Raw genomic sequence first — 21781 nt, forward strand, 5'->3', positions numbered from 1 at the left:
ACTTCAATAAAAAAAGAGAGTTAATGTACAGAAATTAATCTTCAAAGCGAAAAAATAAATCTGTCATCCATTATTCATCTTTCAGACAGTTCAGCACTGCATTTTAAATCATGTCACCATGAGATGGCTAATAAGCACAGAGCCCGTTGCATGGGTGATTCATTTATTTATCAGTCGGTACTCCTGGATTTATAACTTTATCAAACTGGAAAGTAGAAAGTCTTGCTTAACTTATGAAGGTGTCCAAAACTGCACATAGTTATTTAAACAAAGCTTTTCTTCTTACAGTAAAGGCTATGATAATTCTATGTGAATTATAACTTGTATGCAAATGTAAAGTTATTTTTTCCTCTTATTTCAGAGTGTGGAGGTATACTGACTGGAACTTATGGTTCTATTAAGTCTCCGGGATATCCTGGAAGGTACCCCCCAGGAAGAGATTGTGTCTGGAAAGTGATAACTAGTCCTGGTCTCCTGATAACATTTACCTTTGGGACCTTGAGCCTGGAGCACCACGATGACTGCAGCAAAGATTATCTTGAGGTAAACAATTGTATTTAGATAGAATTTATCATGATGTGATTAGAACTCAGGGAACTACGATTGGTGCTGCCCTTGGATGACCACAGTTTATTAGCAATAGTTAGATGTATTCTTCAAGAGGCAGCCGACGCCAACTCCTTATTCCCTCGGCAGTGAAAGCGCGGAGTTCTAACCATTGGACTGCCGGGGAGTTCCCGCTAACTCCCTATTCTTAACTGTTCCAGCTTGTTGCTTCTTCTGGGTTCCATTTAAATCTGGGAAGCAGACTGCCCTGCCTTCCCCTGTCATTTCCTGGAAGCCCAGTCTCTTACCATGGGAACAGCAGAATTTACGAAATCAGCACCCAGGAATGGCTGTCTTCTCCAAAGCAGACTCAGATCTTCAGTTGTCTGTCGTAAACTGACAAGGTGTTTCACAAGTTGCCTGTAGTGTTCCATGAAGAAAAACAACTTAATAGCGATTGTGTTGAAATGGAGTGCTAAAGGCTGTGCCTCGCCAGATGTATTGATAATCATCAGTGGGAAAAGAGGAGTCACCCTCTGCTCCCCCCCCCCAGTTTATCATTAGTAAAAGATTAAAATGTGGAAGAGGAAAAAAGACTGTTATATTCAAATGCCATAAGCATGTAGGTCTATCAGAAATGCTGCTCTCCATTTGCAGACTGAAAATATCATTGAGAAGATTGAGTTCGTATGTCGTTCCTGTCTTGTTTATCATCATAAATCGCAGTACCCCTTGCAGTAGTGATAAAAGACAATATGCATTCCCGAGTCTATTAGAGAAGAATGGAGTGCTATGGAATTATTCATAAAGGATGGAAGGGTACGGCCGTCAAACAGAAATGTCCACAAGTTAAAGTCATTAGTAATTTAACAGGTGTAATGGATTTGAAACCTTTGGGAATGACTGGAAAATCTTCCTCTCTGGAAAATATCAGGAAGATAATCCTTTAAATGTTCACATTAATGTGAATTTTCTTGAAATTAATTTCAGTATATTCTATCATATTAAAATTAGAGGCATTTTTTTCATTCCTACGTATTAATTCCTGGGTATGTATAATGGAAAGAACCAATCATTCCAATAATATTGAAATGCCTCTCATCTCAAGAATATTTCAAGGAGCTAGTTAAATTACAGGAATAAAGTCATGCTGCCCTATAACTTTGCTTCTAATAGAACAATTAATTTGAGTGGACAAAATTGGCCATATTAAAATATTATTAGTTCATTGGTACCTTGGTGTTCTATGCAGTACAGAATTTGCAGTTACAATAGAATCATAGAGTGGTTGGCACAATTATTTAAGAGATTAAAACCCAACAATTAAAAAGGTTTTCTAAGGTCACATCGTGATTATTGCAGTACTTAATTACTATCAAAGTTTCGCTTTTTAAATTCATAAAACTGTTTTCATGTTGTATCTAATCTAACCTTACTTCCTTTCCACTTCTGATCCTCATGAGTGTTTAGACCAAGCTGTGCATCAGTGACATTGCTGTCATTCCTTCTTCTGTTTTCTTTGCATATATTCATTTCTTCTTCTAGATCATTAGGAATGTTTCATTCCAAAACAAACATCTGGGGCGGGGGGAACCTGGGAAAGGAAGTATCGAGAAACATTCAAAGTGTACATCCAGCCTCAGAGTTAAAATTCAGAGAGAACGGAAGGCATCAGGGATGGGTGGGAGGAGATTACCCTTTCCTGAACCCCAAGCATGTGATAGATACATAGGTGACAGGAGAGCCTCCCACTTGTAAAGATGGGTTTTCTGACGTTACTGTACAAAACGACTGGGTTTGTTAAAATCTGACCACTTTGAACTTAATGATCCCTTCTCTTGTTTTAGATCCGAGATGGTCCTTTGCATCAGGACCCAGTTCTTGGGAAATTCTGCACCTCTCTGTCTGTCCCACCACTCCAGACTACAGGTCCCTTTGCCAGGATTCATTTCCATTCCGACAACCAGATTAATGACCAAGGGTTTCATATCACCTACTTAACATCACCTTGTAAGTAACTTGGTAACTGGGAGCTTAATATGAATATGAAGGACAGTGCTATGCTTATAGCTGCCTTGTATTTTAATGTGAGGCTGCAGATGACTGACTTACACTGATAATGTGTATTTATAAATATTTCTCTCATTGTTCCAAATTTTTTTCTTTTTCTTCCCAGAGTTCTATTATTAATGCTATAATATCCCTTGGTCCCTAAATTCTGGGGTCCACGTTATGGTAGATATGTGTGAGGTCCCTAAAATTAAATAATTCAGACATCAGTTCCCTAAGGGTTATTCAGTGTTTTGTTGGGAGAGATAGGAGAGAAACGCAATCTATCTTGAGGTGTCAGATTTTATAGCTATCATGCCTTTAACTTGCATTGATACCTTAAAATAACCCAACAAACGAACAAAAAACAATGAAATGCTCTGTGATTTTTATTTTAGGGCTGTAGCGGATTTTGTTCTCAACATACATCATTGTGCCCTGATGAGAATTCGCAGGAAAAACACTTTTTAAGTCTCAATATCAGGAAAAATAACAATAACATCTTTTCACTAGTCTTCTTTCTCCATTTATTTTGGCTTCAGGGTGAATCTGCAGCCGACCTTCTGTAATTTGTGTAGTCATACCTGTTTCCTCTGCATATCAACTTTCCCCTGACTGCATCTTGCTATTCTGTATTCATTATTCCTTTAATCTGATTCATTTTTCTAGTCATATATTTTATTTTGTTACATGTATTTTATAAACTGCCTCAGATCTCTTTGGAATGAAGGAGAGCATAAATGCATTTAAAAAGCAATTTGTCGAAAAGGATGTCAGATTGGTAGTTAGATCACACATTTCTACAGCTATTTCTTTAGGCACTACGTGGACGTCCCACAAATACGTGTCAAGCTGAAAACTCTTGTAACGAAAGGCATAAAAGCCTGTAGAGGGTGAATAGAGTGGGTGTGTGATGGTGTGTGTGTGTATAATTCTTAAAAATTGTATCTCATGCCTGGGAGCTGGAGGAATGGCCATCCACGTGACCTTTCCCTTCTCTTCTGTGCTCTCTTCAGTGAGTCTGCAGTGTGGAGGGAACTACACAGACCCAGAGGGTCTTCTCTCTGCTGACTTGTCCGGACCTTTCACACACAACAGACAGTGCATCTATATCATAAGGCAGCCGCTGGGAGAGCAAGTCCAAGTCAACTTCACCCACGTGGAGCTGGAAGGCCAGAGTGGCTGTTCTCAGAGTTACATTGAGGTAACTTTTGCTACTTAGTGGCCCTCAGATGATGTTTATCAACATTTTTCCTATTCTGTAGAGCAGAGGTCTTCAAATGATTGCTGGGTCTGCAACATCCGGATCACCTGGACGATCTGGATGTAGGTAGTGTAATTCTGTGCCCTCTCCCAGACCTACTGAATCAGAACCTCTAGGGCACAGGCTCAGCAATCTGTGTTTTAACAGATCCTCCCCTCCTCCTCCTGGCCCCGTTGATTCTGATGCAGGCTAGAGTCTGAGAACACCTGTTCTAGAGAATATGAAAGAATTTGCCAAAAATAGATCTATAGATGGTGAAACAAGAGATTGGTAATAGAATAACAAAGGACAAAAATGAAAGCTGAGGCTAGAAGCTCATAATAATGCTAAATGACAAGCTATTAAACTGAGTCCTAATAATAGGCCCTAATAACTAAGGTGAATACAAATGAGTAAGACTAATAGCATTTACTAATAGGATACAGATTTCAGAGATTGTCCAGATTTCAAAGATTGTCCAGAGATTGTTTTATATGTGAGGGAACTCACCCCAGAGAAGTAAAAGGATTTGCCCGGGTGAGCTAGCTAGTCAGTGGCAGAGAGTTAAGTTAAAGCGTTGAATAACCCTTGTTTTAGAGTTTAGGGATTTTTTTTCCTTCACCAGTTCTGCTTGCTCTCCCACAGAAAACTTCAATTTAAATGTGTGTAGTGGTTGTAATAAGAAGAATATCTGAGACAAAAAGGCAGTTTTTGTCTGCCTCCCCTGGTATTTCATTTGTTTAACTATTGGTCAAGCCACAAATTAAAGTGTTGAGCAAGAGAAACAAAATACTTTTTGTTGGGTGCAGTCATTTTGTATAAACTCAGAGAGGCATTGGCAATTTTGTTTGCTCATGTTAAGTTAGACCAATTCATTCTTCCAGGAAAAACCCATGTAACCTCTTGCCCTCTTCCCTCCTTCACATGTAGAGAGAGGAAGCATAGAATTTTAGCATAAGATCTGAACCTAGCTCAATAATGGAGAAGTGCATTGACCATGCTACCACAATAATATATTTTTTTAATCTAGAAGTTTTAAACTCAGATGATAAAGTAAATGTGTATATTCATTCAGTTTATGTTTAATAAAGTCCCTCATAAAGTACATTAAAGTTTTTCATTATGAAGCAATTTTAGATATTTTTATATAAATAGAAACTAAGTTTCCAACATCTGTTTTTTTACTTTGAGAATAGTAAAAATAGCTCACACTTAGAGAGTACTTACTATGCACCAGGATTTTGAGTCTATTTTTGTGTATGGTGTTAGGGAATGTTCTAATTTCATTCTTTTACATGTAGCTGTCCAGTTTTCCCAACACCACTTATTGAAGACACTGTCTTTTCTCCATTGTCTTGCCTCCTTGTCATAGATTAGTTGACCAATATAAGTATGGCTTTATTTCTGGACTCTCTTGTCTGTTTTTGTGCCAGTACCATACTGTTTTGATTACTATAGCTTTGTAGTAAAATTTGAATCCATGGAGTGTGATACACCTAGTTTTGTTCTTCTTTCTCAAGATTATTTTGGCTACTCATGGTCTTTTGTGTTTCCGTACAAATTTTAGAATTATTTGTTCTAGTTCTGTAAAAAATGCCATTGGTGTTTTGATAGGGATTGTATTGAATCTGTAGATTGTCTTGGGTAGTATGGTCATCTTAACAATACTAATTCTTCCAATTCATGAGCACAGATATCTTTCCATTTGTTTTTGTCATCTTCAGTTTCTTTCATCAATATCTTATAGTTTTCAGAGTATGTCTTTTACTTCTTTAGTTAGATTTATTCCTAGGTATTTTATTCTTCTTGATGCAATTGTAAATGGGATTGTTTCCTTAAGTTCTCTTTCTGATAGTTCATTGTTAGTGTATAGAAATGCAACTGATTTCTGTATATTAATTTTGTATCCTGCAAATTTACTGAATTCAATTATTAGTTCTAGAGTTTTTTGGTGGTGTCTTTAGTATTTTCTATATGTAGTATCATGTCATCTGCAAACAGTAGCAGTTTTACTGCTACCTTTCCAGTTTGGATTCCTGTTATTTCTTTTTCTTATCTGATTGCTGTGGCTAGGACTTCCAATATTAGGTGGCATAAAAGTGGAGAGAGTGAACATCCTTGTCCCATTTCTGATCTTAGAGGAAATGACCTCAGCTTTTCACCATTGAGTATGATGTTGACTGTAGGTTTGTCATATATGACTTTTATTATGTTGAGGAATCTTCCCTCTATAGCCACTTTGTTGAAAGTTTTATCATAAATGGGTGTTCAATTTTGTTAAAACCTTTTCTGCATCTATTGAGATAATCATACAGTTTTTATTCTTAAATTTGTTAATGTGGTATATCACATCAATTACTTTGCAGATATTGGACCATCACTGCAACCCTGGGATAAATCCCAATTGATTATGGTGTATGATCCTTTTAATGTATTGTTGAATTTGGTTTGCTAATATTGTCTTCAGGAGATCTATTTTTTTTAATCTGAATTTCATTTATTTATGCGCTGATCTTTATGACTTATTTCTTCCTTCTTCTAACTTTGGGATTTGTTTGTTCTCCTTTTTCTAGTTCCCTTAGGTGTAAAGTTAGATTCTTTATTTGAAATTTTTCTTATTTCCTGAGGTAAGCTTGTATCGCTGTTAACTTCCCTCTTAGAACTGCTTTTGCTTTGTGTCCTACAATTTTGGGTCGTGTTTCCATTTTCATTTGTCTCCAGGTATTTTCTTGTTTCCTCTTGATTTGTTCAGTGACCCATTGGTTGCTTAGTAGCATATTTTTTAGTCTCAAAGATGTAGATGTTTGTATTTTTTTTGCAAGGTTTTTTTTTTTTTTCCTGTAGTTGATTTCTAGTCTCATACTCTTGTGGTTAGAAAAGTTACTTGATATGATTTCAATCTTATTAAATTTACTGAGACGTTTTTTGTGGCCTAGCATGTGATCTATCCTCGAGAATGTTCCATGTACACTTGGAAAAATGTGTATCCTGCAGCTTTTGTTTGGAATGTTTTATATAATCTATCTGGTCTAATGTGTCATTCAAGGCCAGTGTTTTCTTATTGATCTTTTATCTGGATAATCTGTCCATTGACATAAGTGGGTGTTAAAGTCCCCTACTTTTATTGTTACTGTCAATTTCTCCCTTTATGTTTGTTAATATTTGCTTTATGTATTAGGTGTGCCTATGTTGGGTGCATATATACTTGTAATTGTTATATCTTCTTGTCAGGTTGATCCCTTTATCATGTAATGCCCTCCTTTGTCTCTTGTTACAGGCTTTGTTTTAAAGTCTATTTTGTCTTATCTAAGTATTGCTACCCCAGATTTCTTTTCATTTCCCTTTACATGGAATACCCTTTAACATTTCTTATAAAGCTGGTTTAGTGGTGCTGAACACTTTTAGCTTTTGCTTGTCTGTAAAACTCTATCTCTCCTTCAAATCTGAATAATAGTCTTGCCAGATAGAGTATTCTTGGTTGTAGGTATTTTCCTTTCATCACTTTGAAGATATTGTTACTCTCCCTTCTGGCTTGAAAAGTTTCTGCTGAAAAGTCAGCTTATAGTCTCATGGGAGTTCCTATGAATGTAACTAGTTGCTTTTTTCTTGCTGCTTTTAATATTCTCTCTTTATATTTAATTTTTTTTCTGTTTTAATTACAGTGTGTCTTGGTTTATATCTCTTTGGTTTCATCTTGTTTGATACTCTCTGTGCTTCCTGGACCTGGATGTCTGTTTCCTTTCCCGGGTTAGGGAATATTTCAGATATTATTTCTTTAAATAAGTTCTCTGCCCCTTTCTCTCTCTCTTTTCCTTCTGTGACCCCTTTAATGTGGATGTTAGTACACTTGATGTTGTCCCAGAGGTCACTTGAACTATCCTCATTCTTAAAAATTCTTTTTTCTTTTTTCTGTTCAGCTTGGGTGATTTCCAAGTTTGCTGATTCATTGATTCCTTTGAGTGTATTTTTTATTTCAGTTATTGTATTCTTCAGCTCTTTTTGGCATCTTCTCTGTATTTTCTGACTCTTTGTTAAACTTCGCACTGTGTTCATCATTCTTTTTCAAAGTTCATTGAATATTTTTAAGATCATTACCCTGAACTCTTTATCAAGTAGATTGCTTGTCTTCACTACATTTAGTTCTTTTTCTGAGGATTTGTCTTATTCCTTCCTTTGGAACATATTCCTCTGTCTCCTCATTTTGCCTAATTCTCTGTGTTTATTTTTATGTATCAGGTAGGTAGGTTACATTTCCCAGTCTTGGAGAAGCAGCCTTATGTAGAAGATGTCCTATGGGGCCCTGCTGCATACTCGCCTCTGGTTAACACAGCTTATGCTCTGTGGGTGCCCCCATGTGGGCTGAGTGGCCCCTTCTGTTGTGACAGAGCCAACTGCTGTGGGCACACTGACAGGTGGGACTGGCCCCTGATGCTGTTGGCTGTTAGGCCTGCCTCTTGAGGTACTGCCAACCCACTGGTGGCCCACTGCCAAGCCCCAGTGTGGCTGGTCACATGGCCTGGGGCATCCTGGGGCTGGTGCTGGGCCCACTGGTGGGTGGGGCTAGGACCTGGCATGGCTGGCCACATGGCCTGGGCGGGTCCTGGGGCTGATGCTGGCCTGCTGGTGGGTGTGACCAGGTCCTGGGGTGGCTGGCTGCAGGGCTGGGGGGCTGATGCTGGAGTCAGCCCACTGGTGGGCAGATAAGCCGCCGGCACTAACAGGCTAGAGGGAGAACTCCAAAATGACACTTGCCAGCACAAGTGTCTTTGTGGTAGAAGGAGCTCCCCAAAATGAGTGCCACCAACCTCTGTGTCCCCACAGGGAGTCCCAGTTGCTTCCTGGCTCTCTGGCAGGCTCTCCAAGATCAGCAGTAGGTCTGACTCAGGCTCCTTTTAAATTACTGCCTGTGCACTGTGACTCATAGCATGTGAGATTTTGCGTGCTTTCCTTCAGAGCGGAGTCTCTGTTTCCTATAGCCCTCTGTCTATCATGTACGTAAACCCTGCTGCCTTTAGAGCCAGACTTTCTGGGGGCTCATCTTCCCAGTGCAGGACCCCTGGGGCTGGGGGAGTTTGATGTGGAACTAGGACCCCTCACTCTCTGGGAAGAACTTTTGCAATTATGATTGTCCTCCTATTTGTGGGTCACCTACCTGGGGGTATGGATCTTGACTGTAGAGCGTCTCTGCCACTCCTACCTGTCTCGTTATGGTTCCTTATTTATAGCTGTGGAAGATCTTTTCTGCTGGTCTTCAGGTTGTTCTTATGGATAGTTGCTCTGTAAATAGTTGTACGTTTGGTGTGCCCATGGGAGGGGGTGAGCTCTGGGTCTTCCTACTCCACCATCTCCACACAACACTCTGTCTAAGCTCTTATTTTAGTTCAGTCATCTGATGACTCTATAACCTTGAATGATTCTTTATCTGGGTACTTGAGTTCCTACTTCTATAAGATGCCCTACCGTTTCCTCCAAACTTTGTAAGGATAAATCAAGGAAATAAATCATAAAAGAAGCTTGAAGAATTAAAAACACTGTACTAATGCAATGCTTTCTCAGGCCAAATTTCTCACTCCTGCCTTGAGCTTAATTCAGAGATCATCCAATGAGACCCTTTCATGGTTGGCCACTGAAGTATCAACATTCTCATGTACACTCATACCTACAAAGTTTGATCAAATTTCCCTCAAGGGTTGTTGATGGAAAAAAATAAAAGAACCCTGTTATCAGAAGGACAGGTGATGACAGTGATTTGCATAATTGGATAGACATTTCTGTTATATCCTTGACCATCTCAAAGGAATACAGTCAATTGATTTATAGATCTTTAGCATCAGTAAGGGCCTCAGAGGTCACTTAATCTAAATCCTTAATTTTACAAATGAGGAAATTGAGGTCACAAAAGGCAAACTTTAGTTACTGTCGGAACAGGATTTAGATGTACCTACATAGGATTCTAGATAGGTGTATATTGACTTAGATCAAAGTTTCTGGCCTTTAATCATGTCTATCTATTGGGAAGATTTGTGAACTAAGCCCTTTAAAAAAAAGTACATCCACTTCTTTTCATATGCTTCAGACAGTGGTTATGGAAGAAAGTGATACTGGAACCAAATTCAAATGACATTATTACGACTCAGCATATTGCTCCTCAAAATGCTGGTTTTATTTTTAAAAGGTATACCTAAAAATGACACGTTTAATCAAAGGAATAAAACGAAGAAGAATAGTATTTCAGATACATCGCTGGTTTGGAGGGAGGGTGACTTTGCCATTTATTAATTTGTGAGAGAGAGAAGACCACCCAAAATTTTAGAAAGGATGATGAACAGAGAGGGAATTCTAGAGAAATGTGGGAGAATGATATTAGGGCATTTTCTTTGGAGTGTGAATAGATGCACTTCCAAGAACCCCAAGTCTTCTCATCTTGTAGTTCCAGATGTCTTGTTGCCATGTAACTATGTCCTTTAAATGTAGATTAAGATGTGAGTGCCTAGTGTGTCTCTTTCATGCATAGTGTGGTTTGGAAAGACTTTGTGCTCAGTAAGAAAGCTCCATGAACATTTATTTGAGAATAAAATTTAACTACACAGGATAATAACTGTGGTATTGCCCATACTCAGTGTAGCATATCTTTCTTTTTCTTTTTTTCAAAACAAGAAACACACGTTTATGTATTAATTCTTGGATTTATACGGCTCTCTCAAAGTTTCTACTTCTAAAAAGGTGTGTCACCCATGGGTAACGTGATATGGCTGGTAACAAAAGAATAAGTATAGCAAGAATAGATCAACTGTTCATCCATCTGTTTTTGTCTAAGAGAGCTTTTAAATTGTAGAGAATAGTTCAATGAATGTGACAGAACTATCTTTCCAGAATAAAAAGCAGACCCCCCTCATTAATATTTCATAAGTGATTTAAGCCATCAGAACTCTGAGTGAAGGACACATAAGGTAGTAATAAAAGTTTAATTTTTAATCCCAGAGAATGCAAGTACTAGGCTGAATAATAATTTCAGAAGCTTATGTGATGCTAAGGCCAGTGCTTGAAATAGGATGTGGAAGGAAATGAACAGAATTGTTCGCCCCACCAGATCTCCTCGACCCATCCCACATCATCTGTCCCTCCCCACCAAAACTGGGGAAGTCAAAAGGGAGCAGAGAAGAGAGACTAGTAAGGGAAGGGGGAGGAGAGGAGCCTTGTGGGGAAACAGGAGGGCTTCTGGGGAAGTTGTTCCCTCTTAGAAGAGGAAAGAAAAATTAACAGCAGAGTAAGATTGATAACTATAATTAATAAGATAGGGAGAAGTACATTATACTAAATTTGGCTTCTGAAATCTAGGGAATGTGTACCCATTCTACAAGTCTCATTGAATGACAAATTAATCATATTTTAGACCTCTTGCCAATCCCGGTAGATTCACAAAGCAGATATTGTACACACATCTCTTTACAATGCGATGCAAGTAGAAATTATAAAAAATTTTAAATGTCCAACTTCTTGGAAATCTATAAACTTTCTCCTAAATAATTACTGGGTTAAGGAAGGAAATAGAAAATGAAATGAAAGACAATGTAGAAAGTAAAAAGAAAATGCTATATATCAAAACCAGGTAAAATCTCTAGGATTTTAAAGAAAGAACTAAAAAAATGGGAAAGTGGGAGAGCACAGTAAATTGGAACACTGAAGATCTGTCTTCCCTTGGAATCTGGGGGGGAGGGGAGGCGGGGTGCTGCACAGCTCTCCCACGTCCCCACAGGTCTTTAGATGAATTCAAATTCACAAAGTACTTCCTTTTGCTCTTTGTTAGGCAGTGAAGCTATTCAGCTCCAGCCTTGGGATTGGGTGAGAGAGGGCTGTGACTTCTGGCCTGCCTGAGCACACTTGGTACCCTCAAGGGGACGTGTTGGTCAGAGTCTCATGACTGTGATTCACAGAAAAATTCTTAAGGATATAAACCCAAATGGCAGAGAAAGAATAAGACCTCTGACGACTGAAGCTGGAATGTGGCTGCAGGAAGCACACTCACCAGAGTAGCTTGAGGAGCATTGTTTTCCAGTTAAGCACACGTTAGAATTAACTTTAGTTCAAAGAAATGTCTTTCTAGAGATGGCAGAAAAAAAGGGGACATGGTGAGACGTTCAGTAGTTTGCATTCTTAGCATATTGGATTTGGAGTTTTGGCAGAGACTAGAAACATTCGGTTAGTTTCTTAGCACTTTTGTTGTCAACACAGTTTTTCCAAAATTGCTCTGCCATCCTGATGCTTTTTAATGAAGTGATAAAATGTGCTATTGCTCAGGTGAAATTATTCTACAGATTGGCATGGTGGGGGCCAGGAGATAGACTGAGGTGGTAGAACCACCTAGTTCTGGAGTTGTGAGGGATCGTATAGCGTAGATCCTTCCTGTGTGTAAAGGAGTTGCGTGTTTACAAACCCCATGGAACAAGTGAGACGGAGAGCAGTGAGAGAGAAGAGGAAGCTATGGAAATCGGGATAATCAAGAATGCTCCAAACTACTGAGGCAGATCGAGAGGATGACCCATGCTGTCTGGTATAAATGAGAACGATATTGCATGAAAACATGACAAAGGACTTCAACTCTCTGTTTTACTGAAGGCATGATGTTTAACATCAGTAAGCCTCAGTTTCCTCATGCATAATAGGAATAGTAATACTACTACTGTTTACAGAAGGATTAGCAGAGGTCATTCACTCATTTATCTCTTCATTCTCTGAATATTTATCAAACAACTTGGATGCCAGACTGTGTTGGGGATGGGTATGTAAAACACAAGATATATTAAACAAGTAAGCACGCGACTACGTAGTTTCAAGGTGGGAAGAGTATTGTGAAGGAAAGAAAGTGTATGAAAGAAAATAACAGGGCTGATGTCTTTAGTTGAATGGTCAGGGGTAGCTTCCCTAAGGATGTCATATTTTGAGTCTGAAGATGAGAAGGGGTTAGCAATGCAAAGAGCTAAGAGAAGGAGGATTCCAGCTAGAGGTACCAACATAGCCTTAGACACTGAACTGAGAAAAAACATGACAAACATGAAGAATTGAAAATAGAGTAGTGCGACTGCAATCACAAAGGAGAGGAGGAGAGAAACAAGAGTTAGGCAGGAACTAGATCTTGTAGGGCTCTGTACGTGGGGGTAAAGAAGTTAGCTTTGCTAAATGAGAAGAGCAACAATTAGAACGTTCTTAGCACAGTGCCTGGATCACCAGGAATGGTGAGTAAAAGTTAACATGACGGTGATTCCGATGATGATGATGACGATGGGGAGGAGAAGAGAGGTGGAAGCAGGTGACATACTGGAGTTTGCAGTCATGTAGGGACACGCTTCTAGGTAAAACTAGCCCTGTAGTCCTGATTTGAGAAAAAGCAGATTTTTTAAAAAAAAAGCAGATAAAGGATAAATTTACTCTATTGATAGATATATTAGAAACACCACTGTTTCCAGAGGCATAAAAAGCTTTAAAATTTTAACTGTGAAATCAGAAACATAATAATGAATAACAAAGCATAATAACCTAAGAAAATAATTTTTAGTCCCTGTGTGGCTTCTCTCATCTCTTACCCCTCACCCTTTAGTCTCTCATTTGGAATGGGGCCACATCGCCACCCCGCTTCCCCCCACCCCGGCTCCTGTGTACCCAGGTGAACCCAAGGCTGGTCTCCAGGATCAAGTCTTTGTTTAGCTAAGGGGCATTTCAACCCAACGCTCGCTTCACAAGAAGCCACGTGTTAAACATTACTGTATGGTAAGGTTCTGTTTTCAGCTCTTGGTTGGACCAAGCCTAAGTGCCAACATATTTCGTTTGCTTTGAATTATGATTTAATACTTAATCAAATTTTTGAAATTGTTATATAAAAACAAATCTGGATATGTAGCAGATATGAACAAATGAGCACATATATTAAGTCCTGGCTTTAGGACCTGATCCATTACAGATGTTAAAGTTTACTTCTGACTGGGCTTCAGATACACCTAAAATTTCAGATAAACTGTGTTTTTCAGCCCAGTTAATTTTAGCTCTTTCTACAGGACATGGCTCCTTTATAAGAACTATTTTTCATTAAAAAAACTTTTGTATGAGTAGTTTGTCTTCAGGAACTAGATCCATCTGCTGATGTAAAGATCAGAAGCATTTGGGCTATTCCATAGGGTTAAAAACCATGGGTCACAGATTATAAATTGGATCTCTGAGCCTGAAACAATCAGTGTTTGCTGAATGAATAAAGCAAACAATGAAAAATCTGGGCCTGGTCCCCAGAACACTGGAATTTGGAATGGTCCTTGTCATTTCTTTGCAAATGCGATCCACAGTAAAGAATGAATTTGGTGTGGTGATGCAAGTGACCATGGCATGACTTCAGCTGACTTCTTAAGAAACAGTACAAACCAGGCTGAAATATGAGTCATCTTTCTTGATTACACCGCAGTAACAAACAGTCAATAACAATAAAACAAATCAAAAGCAATAACAGAAAATTTCTGTGGCTTACAACGACATATGTTTTTTCTCCACTGGTGTTAACATGCTAGTCTGGTATCAGTGGCAGTTCTGCTGATCTGGCCCCTGTACCATCTGTCCCTGGGACCCCAGCCCTTGGTCTTGTGAGAGCAGAAAGGAAAAGACGGCTGAATCATGCAGTGACCTCCAAAGCTGCTACTTGGAAGCTGCACATCACTTCTGCTCACATTCTTTTGGGCAAAGCGAGCCCTGTGGCCAAGCCCAGAGTCAATGGGAAGGATAAACATTAAATCTCCATAGGGAGACATCACAAGTCACAAGGCCATGAGCTTGTGAGATATTCAGTCTTTTTCAGGAGGAAGTTGAATAATTAGGAAAAACGAAAGAGGTTTTTGTCTTCGCTGAGGGGGCAGAGGCATGCAAATTCACAAGCCCTAAGATGGTGAATACAGGATGTGCTGCCGCATGATGGGGGTCACTTTAGAGCACTGAGGGATTGTGGTTATAGTATTGCCATGCCTGGGGTCCAGGGAGAATATAGACTTTCAGAATTAATAAGGTTTCATTTCCACCGAGAGAGAGAAACATAGCCAAAATCAATTGTACCTTCTAGGTTTAAAGCCCTTGAGCCCTATAAGTTCCTCTTAAAACATTTGGACTGCAGCTGCCTTTCTGCTTGCTGAAGTCCTTGAATTTCATTAGTGAGGCCCAGGGGAACGGCCTGCTTCAGCTTGCTCTGCTGCTATTTGGCTGTTTTTCTTCCTCCTTGTCATCTTCTAATGGGCAAAATAGAAAAGAGAGACGTTCGCTTCGGTCTTAGCAGAAGCGAATGGCACCCCAGAGGGTTCAGGAGGAGGAGGATATCTTACTCCGTGTTTTATGCTTTCTGGTTTCCAAGAACTGTAGTATGCCTGCATCTCTAACAAAAATTGAACCATCATACCACGCCTTCAGATTAATGAATCAACAAGTGTCTGTCAGACACCTATTTGCAAAGTTCTGTGTTAGATGCTGAAGGTGATATGGAAATTTTCTCTTCCTGCAGAGATTTGCTGTTTGGTTGGAGAGCTATGTAGCGTAACTTTATGGCTGTGTGTGAAATTTGCGTTACAGCTCATAGAAAGGAACTGGTTTGGGATGAGTCAGTGGAGAGGCATGCGATTTCCAGTGTCTGTGTAAGACTTTATCATATGGCTGTACCATGATTTATTTAATCACCCTCCTATTATTAGACATGTGGAATATTTTCAATTCTTGTGTTTATAGAGCATACTCTGATGTGGAAGCTTGTGTGTCTTTGTCTGCATCTTGAATGATTTCCTTATGACAGAGTGTGAGAAGTGAAGTTACCGGGTCCAAAACTATTAACATTTCCAAGACTCCTGACACATACTGTCCAATTATTTTCCAGAACTTTATACTTCCACCCAGTTGTGCATGGGAGTAACGTGTTACCATATCCCTACCAGCTTTGAGGATTATACTTTTAAGCTCTTCCCTTTACTGCCCATTCCCTTTGACCTGGATATTCTTCCAGGTTTCAACTTAAAAGTTACTTCTGCTGAGAAATATTGCCTAATTCTCTGTAGGAGTTCAGAGTATTTGGTTAAGCCAATGGTTCTCTACAGTTTAAGACCTTCTTATATCAACCTTATGCTACTCTGAAATGAAATTCATAGATAATATCAGCTCACATTGTATACATACATTACATAAATAAAAATAAAATTGTAAGTGTAAGATTTAGGAGAAATAAAGCAAAGTAAAAAAAAAAAATTATGGCAGTATGTTAAAAGCCTAGGCAAGCTGCACTTGAAGACAGAATGAAGTCGTAATTTGTTTGCTCCCTAAACCCTATCAATGCTGCACTAAAAACGCAGGCTGACATGGCTATGTAGGTTGGTGAATTTTCTGAAATGGTGACCAATTCTTGGCAGATTTCCAGGAGAAAAAAAAAAGAACTTCTTTTGATTTACACTCTACTTGTAATCCTGGAAAATCTGGTGTGTATTAGAATTGAGCAAAAATATTTTGCATTTGGTATATAAAATAGAGCTAGATTTTACACTTGTAACTGTCACTGCCTTGAAGGTCACATAGGAGATAGGAGAATCCTCGTTGTGTGTGACTGTCTCTCACATTTCAGGGTGTTTAGTATCTTTGGTCCCCAGCCATTTAAATGCCAGTAGCGCCCCACCACCATCCTGTTAATTATGAAAACAAAACCAAGTATGCCTCCACGGATTTCCAAAATGCCTAATTGAGGTCCCTGTGGAGAACCATCGTGTTAAGGAGTAAGTGAGCGCTGTCTACTTCCCCGAACGTGACACTCATGCTTTTGAAAAACAAGTGCTTGCTTGTTGTGAGTTCTTGTGAGCAGTGACTGTCTTTCACAACAGTATCACCAGTACAGGCCCTGGTGTTTGCTGATGCCTTGAAGATGTTAGTCGAGGGAATGGATTAATAGGTGGATGGCTAGCTCTTCCAAAAGAATTCTGTAGAACAAAGGTAGTATGAATATCCATGGAAGAATTCCTGATTTGAGTGAGGAACTTCAAAAAGGTCAAGAATAACAATAGCTATTCTTCAGTCCACCTTTTCTAGTACTAGGCATTTCGCTAAGGAATTCACACGTTTGTTTCATCTGTTTCCTCCAACTGCTTGAGTTTGGCTTAGACTTAGTAACTTGTTCAAAGTTATTAAGTGTGGAGGTTTGTAAGTGACAGAGGTGGGAATTGAATCCAGTTTACATGGCTCCGTAGACCATGCTCATGGCCACCACACTATAAGATACTGACTATTGATTTAAAATAGGTGGTCTTTATAATATGAAGGAAATTTTCTTTTGCTCCTGACTTTCTAAGAGTTTTGTTTCTAATAAATAGGAATGCTAACAAACTTTTTGACATCTATAGAGATAAATAGTTTAGCTTATTGGATCTATTGGTGAGCTTAATTTATAATTTGAGAGTTATTTGTAGTGAGGTGGATGGACCTATAGTCTGTCATACAGAGAAAAGTAAGTCAGAAAGAGAAAAACAAATACCGTATGCTAACACATATATGTGGAATCTAAAGAAAAAAAAAGTTATGAAGAACCTAGGGGCAGGACAGGAATAAAGACGCAGATGTAGAGAATGGACTTGAGGACACGGGGAGGGGGAAGGGTAAGCTGGGACGAAGTGAGAGAGTGGCACGGACATGTATACACTCCCAAATGTAAAATAGATAGCTAGTGGGAAGCAGCCGCATAGCACAGGGAGATCAGCTCAGTGCTTTGTGACCACCTAGAGGGGTGGGATAGGGAGGGTGGGAGGGAGACGCAAGAGGGAGGAGATATGGGGATATATGTATATGTATAGCTGATTCACTTTGTTATAAAGCAGAAACTAACACACCACTGAAAGCAATTATACTTCAATAAAGATGTTAAAAAAAAAATATATATATATATATATATATATATATAATTTGAAACAATCCTTGCATTACTCTTATCCTCATGTTTTATTTGATATATAAGCCTAACAATGGAGAGAATTCATTTTTCTAGTGTTTCCGTGTTTAGCATTTTTGTATCTATATTGATAGATGAGATCTACCCATAGTTTTCCTTTGTATTATCTATGTTGGGATTTGGTGAGATGGTTCTGAGAAAAATTATTTGGGAATTGTTCCATGTTTGCGGGTTCCTTAGAACAAATTATATATGGGAATTATCTTTTCCTTAGAAGTTTAATGTAACTTACCAGGTAGAGCATCTTCTAGGAGTTTTTTGGGGGGGAACTAATTATTTGTATTATGTTCAGTTTTATCCATGGCTTATTGTCTATTCAGATTTTATTTTTCTTCTCCTTGAGATAACTTTAGTAATTTATATTTTTCTGGAAATAACCATTTCAAACATTCAACTACATTAACATAGTGCTGTACATAGAATTATCATGTTAAACAAGTGTTTCAGTATCTGTGTATTTGTATCATGTTTGTCATTTTAAATTTTTTGTATTTGTGCTTATTTTCTTTTTTTATTCCTTTTCTTTATTGATTAGGACTCTTGATTAGGATTACAGACCAATTTTATTCTTCTGTTTAGGTTCGAGATGATCAAACCTTACTTGGAAAAGTCTGTGGCAATGAAACCCTCTCTCACATCAAATCCATTACTAATAGTATCTGGATCAGGCTTAAAATAGATGCTTCTGTTGCAAGAGCTAGTTTCAGTGCTGTTTATCAAGTCGGTAAGAAAACTTATGCCTTAATTTTTAAATGTCTCATTTGCCTGATTGTAACATTTTCATTTCTTGAAATAATTGAGTAATTTTATGTCCTCCAGTGGTAAGGGGGAAATTCTAATAGTAGTGTTACATTCCATTATGTCCTTATGCAGAGTGAAACTTTGCAGTAAAATGGAGGGCAACAGTCATTTATCTCTGGACAAACACTACTATCATTTTCATACTTACAGCTTGTGGAGGTGAATTAACTGGAGAAGGGGTCATTCGCTCGCCCTTTTATCCTAATGTGTATCCAGGAGAAAGGATCTGCAGGTGGACCGTCCACCAACCCCAAAGCCAAGTGGTTCTTCTCAACTTCACTGCCTTTGACATGGGAAGTTCTGCTCACTGTGATACAGATTATATTGAGGTGAGAGTAAAACGCTTCTGAATATTTGCACTTGATTGGATATTATTAAAAATATTATGTCACGTTTTCCTCAAATCAGTTACATGAAACAAAACTAGTTTATAGGTGCAAAATCCTCAACAAAATTCTAGCTAACTGAATCCAGCAGCATATAAAGAGGATTATATACCATGACCAAATGGGACTTATCCCAGGAAGGCAAGGTTGGTATCTGTCCAAAAATCAGTCAGTGTAAAATAAAATAAAGGAAAAATAAACACACCCACATAGTTACCTCAATAGATGCAAGAAAAAAAAAGCATTTGACAAAGTTCAATACCTTTTCATGATAAAAACACTCAACAAACCAAGAATAGAAGGGAACTTCCCTAATCTGATAAAGGGCATCTATAAAAAAACCCACAGCTAACATTATATTTAGTGATGAAACACTAAATGCTTTGCCTCTATGGTCAGTAAAAAGACAAAGATGTCTGTTCTCACCACTTGTATTCAACATTATACTGGAGCGGAGCAGTGGGGCGGCCTCTGGGTCTCCTGGCCCTTCCCGGGCTCGGCTTTGGGCCCACAGTGCCCCGCGGCCACGTTAGGGGTTCCCTCTCGGCCGTTTAGGAAGGGCCGCCGGTGCCCTCAGCTGCCTCGCCTGGACGCGAAGGCTGACCTTCTTGTCTTGACCACGAAACCAGGAATAACCAGGTGACACGAGCTAGTCCCTCCTTTCAGAGGAGTGGCCTGCCGTTGCTACAAACCGCAGGACAGTTCCTACACGGATGGGGACCCAACCCCAGGAGACACTAAGTGAAAGAAAGCAAAGAGTGGAAAAACGTGTGAGGATGTGCATTGTTGGCAGGTTTTGGGTGTTTTTTTAAAAAGACCCACGAGGGTAGAGATGCCCACGAGCTCGCATAGGCAGAGTCCCTCCCGAAGGGCCGAAACGGGCGGTGAGGAAGGCAGCAGAGATGGGAGGATGGGGACAGGGGCGGGAGAAACAAGTTTGGGGATATTTGAGTGTGTGATCTAAACACACAAAGTCCTTTTAAGAGGTTATCACATCATATAGCGAGAAGGCAACGTTAAAAAAAGAAAAGTGGGCTTTTTCAGCTGGAACCATGATAGTTAATAGGTTCATGAGATTGAATTTGTGAGGATAAAATTTTAAAGTTCAGTACTGTAGTATCAATATTTGCTGCAAAGGTTTCGAATCTATGAGACGACCTGAGTCTTGAAAGCGAGATTGTTTTTGTTTTTGAGGGGAGGAGGGGGGGCCCGGCAAACAGAAGGAGCTCAAGCCCCATTTGTTGAATGAATAAATAAATGCCTTCCTGCTACAAGCAAAAAAAAAAAAAAAAAAAAAAAAAAACTGGAAATTCTAGTTAGGACAATTAAGCAAGGAAAGGAAATAAAATGCATCCAGAATGAAAAGGAAGGAATACAATTATCTCAGTTCACAGATAACATGATGTTGTATATAAAAAATCATAAGGAGGGCTTCCCTGGTGGCGCAGTGGTTGAGAGTCTGCCTGCCAATGCAGGGGACACGGGTTCGAGCCCTGGTCTGGGAGGATCCCGCGTGCCGCGGAGCAACTAGGCCCGTGAGCTGCAGTTACTGAGCCTGTGCGTCTGGAGCCTGTGCTCCGCAACAAGAGAGGCCGCGATAATGAGAGGTCCGCGCACGGCGATGAAGAGTGGCCCCCGCTTGCCGCAGCTAGAGAAAGCCCTCGCACAGAAACGAAGACCCAACACAGCCATAAATAAATAAATTTAAAAAAAAAATCATAAGGAATCTATACACAAACACACACACATAAACTATTAGAACTAATAAATTCAGCAGGTTGTGGGATACAAGATCAAAATATGAAAGTCATTTCTTTTTTATATACTAGCAATGAACAATTTGAAAATGAAATCAAGGAAACAATTCCATTTACAATAGCAAAAAAGAATAAATATTGAGGAATATAGCTTTAAAAAGACATGTAAAATTTGTACTCTGAAAGCTACAAGATGCCACTGAAGGAAATTGAAGACCTAAATAAATAGAAAGACATCTCATGTTAATGGATTAGAAGACACAATATTGTTAAGATGGCAGTACTCCTTAAATTTATCTAAAGATTTAATTCAATCTCTATCAAAATCCCAGTGGGCATTTTTGCAGAAATTCACAAGCTGATTGTAAACTTCTAATGGAAGTGCAAGGGAACCAGAATAACCAAAAGCATTGTTGAAAAAGAACAACATTGGTGGAGTCACAATTATGATTTTAAAACTTAGAACAAAACTATAATAATCAAGACAGTGTGTTATTCAGGTGATGTTAAAAATATGGAGCAATGGAACAGAATAGAAAATCCAGAAATAAATTCATACTTTTATGACCAATTGATGTTTCAAAAGGGTGCCAAGACAATTCAATGGGAAAAAATAGTTTTTTCAAGTGGTGCTGAATATGCACATGCAAAATCATGGAACTGGACTCCTTCCTTATACCATACACAAAAATTAACTCAAAATGGACCATAGACCTAAATTTTGTAGCTGAAACTATGAAACTCTTGAAGAAAACATAGGAGTAAATATCTGTGACCTTGGGTTAGGCAAAGCCTTCTTAGATCTGACACAAAAAAATGCAACAAAAGAAAAATTGGACTTCATCGAAATTAAAAACAAATCTAATTTTTTAAATGGGCAAAGAATATGAATATATATTTCTTTAAAGAAGATGTACAAATAGTCAGTAAACACATGAAAAAGATGCTCAACATCACTAATCATCAGGGAAATACAAATCAAACCACAATGAGATACTGCTTC

At 38.8% G+C, this 21781-nt stretch overlaps 1 protein-coding gene across 1 annotated transcript in view; it reads left to right on the forward strand.

Annotated features, from left to right (window-relative positions):
• The window catches only part of CUBN (cubilin), a 267353-nt gene that overhangs the window by 27757 nt on the left and 217815 nt on the right, over window positions 1–21781 (forward strand). The window contains exons 15-19 of the mRNA XM_059910072.1: window positions 362–543; window positions 2394–2556; window positions 3612–3799; window positions 18414–18558; window positions 18786–18964. Of these exons, the coding sequence (XP_059766055.1) occupies window positions 362–543; window positions 2394–2556; window positions 3612–3799; window positions 18414–18558; window positions 18786–18964 (857 nt within the window). The remainder of the gene's footprint in view (window positions 1–361; window positions 544–2393; window positions 2557–3611; window positions 3800–18413; window positions 18559–18785; window positions 18965–21781) is intronic.

Source organism: Balaenoptera ricei, chromosome 2 (genome assembly GCF_028023285.1).
Source record: "Balaenoptera ricei isolate mBalRic1 chromosome 2, mBalRic1.hap2, whole genome shotgun sequence".
NCBI classification, from domain to species: Eukaryota; Metazoa; Chordata; class Mammalia; order Artiodactyla; family Balaenopteridae; genus Balaenoptera; species Balaenoptera ricei.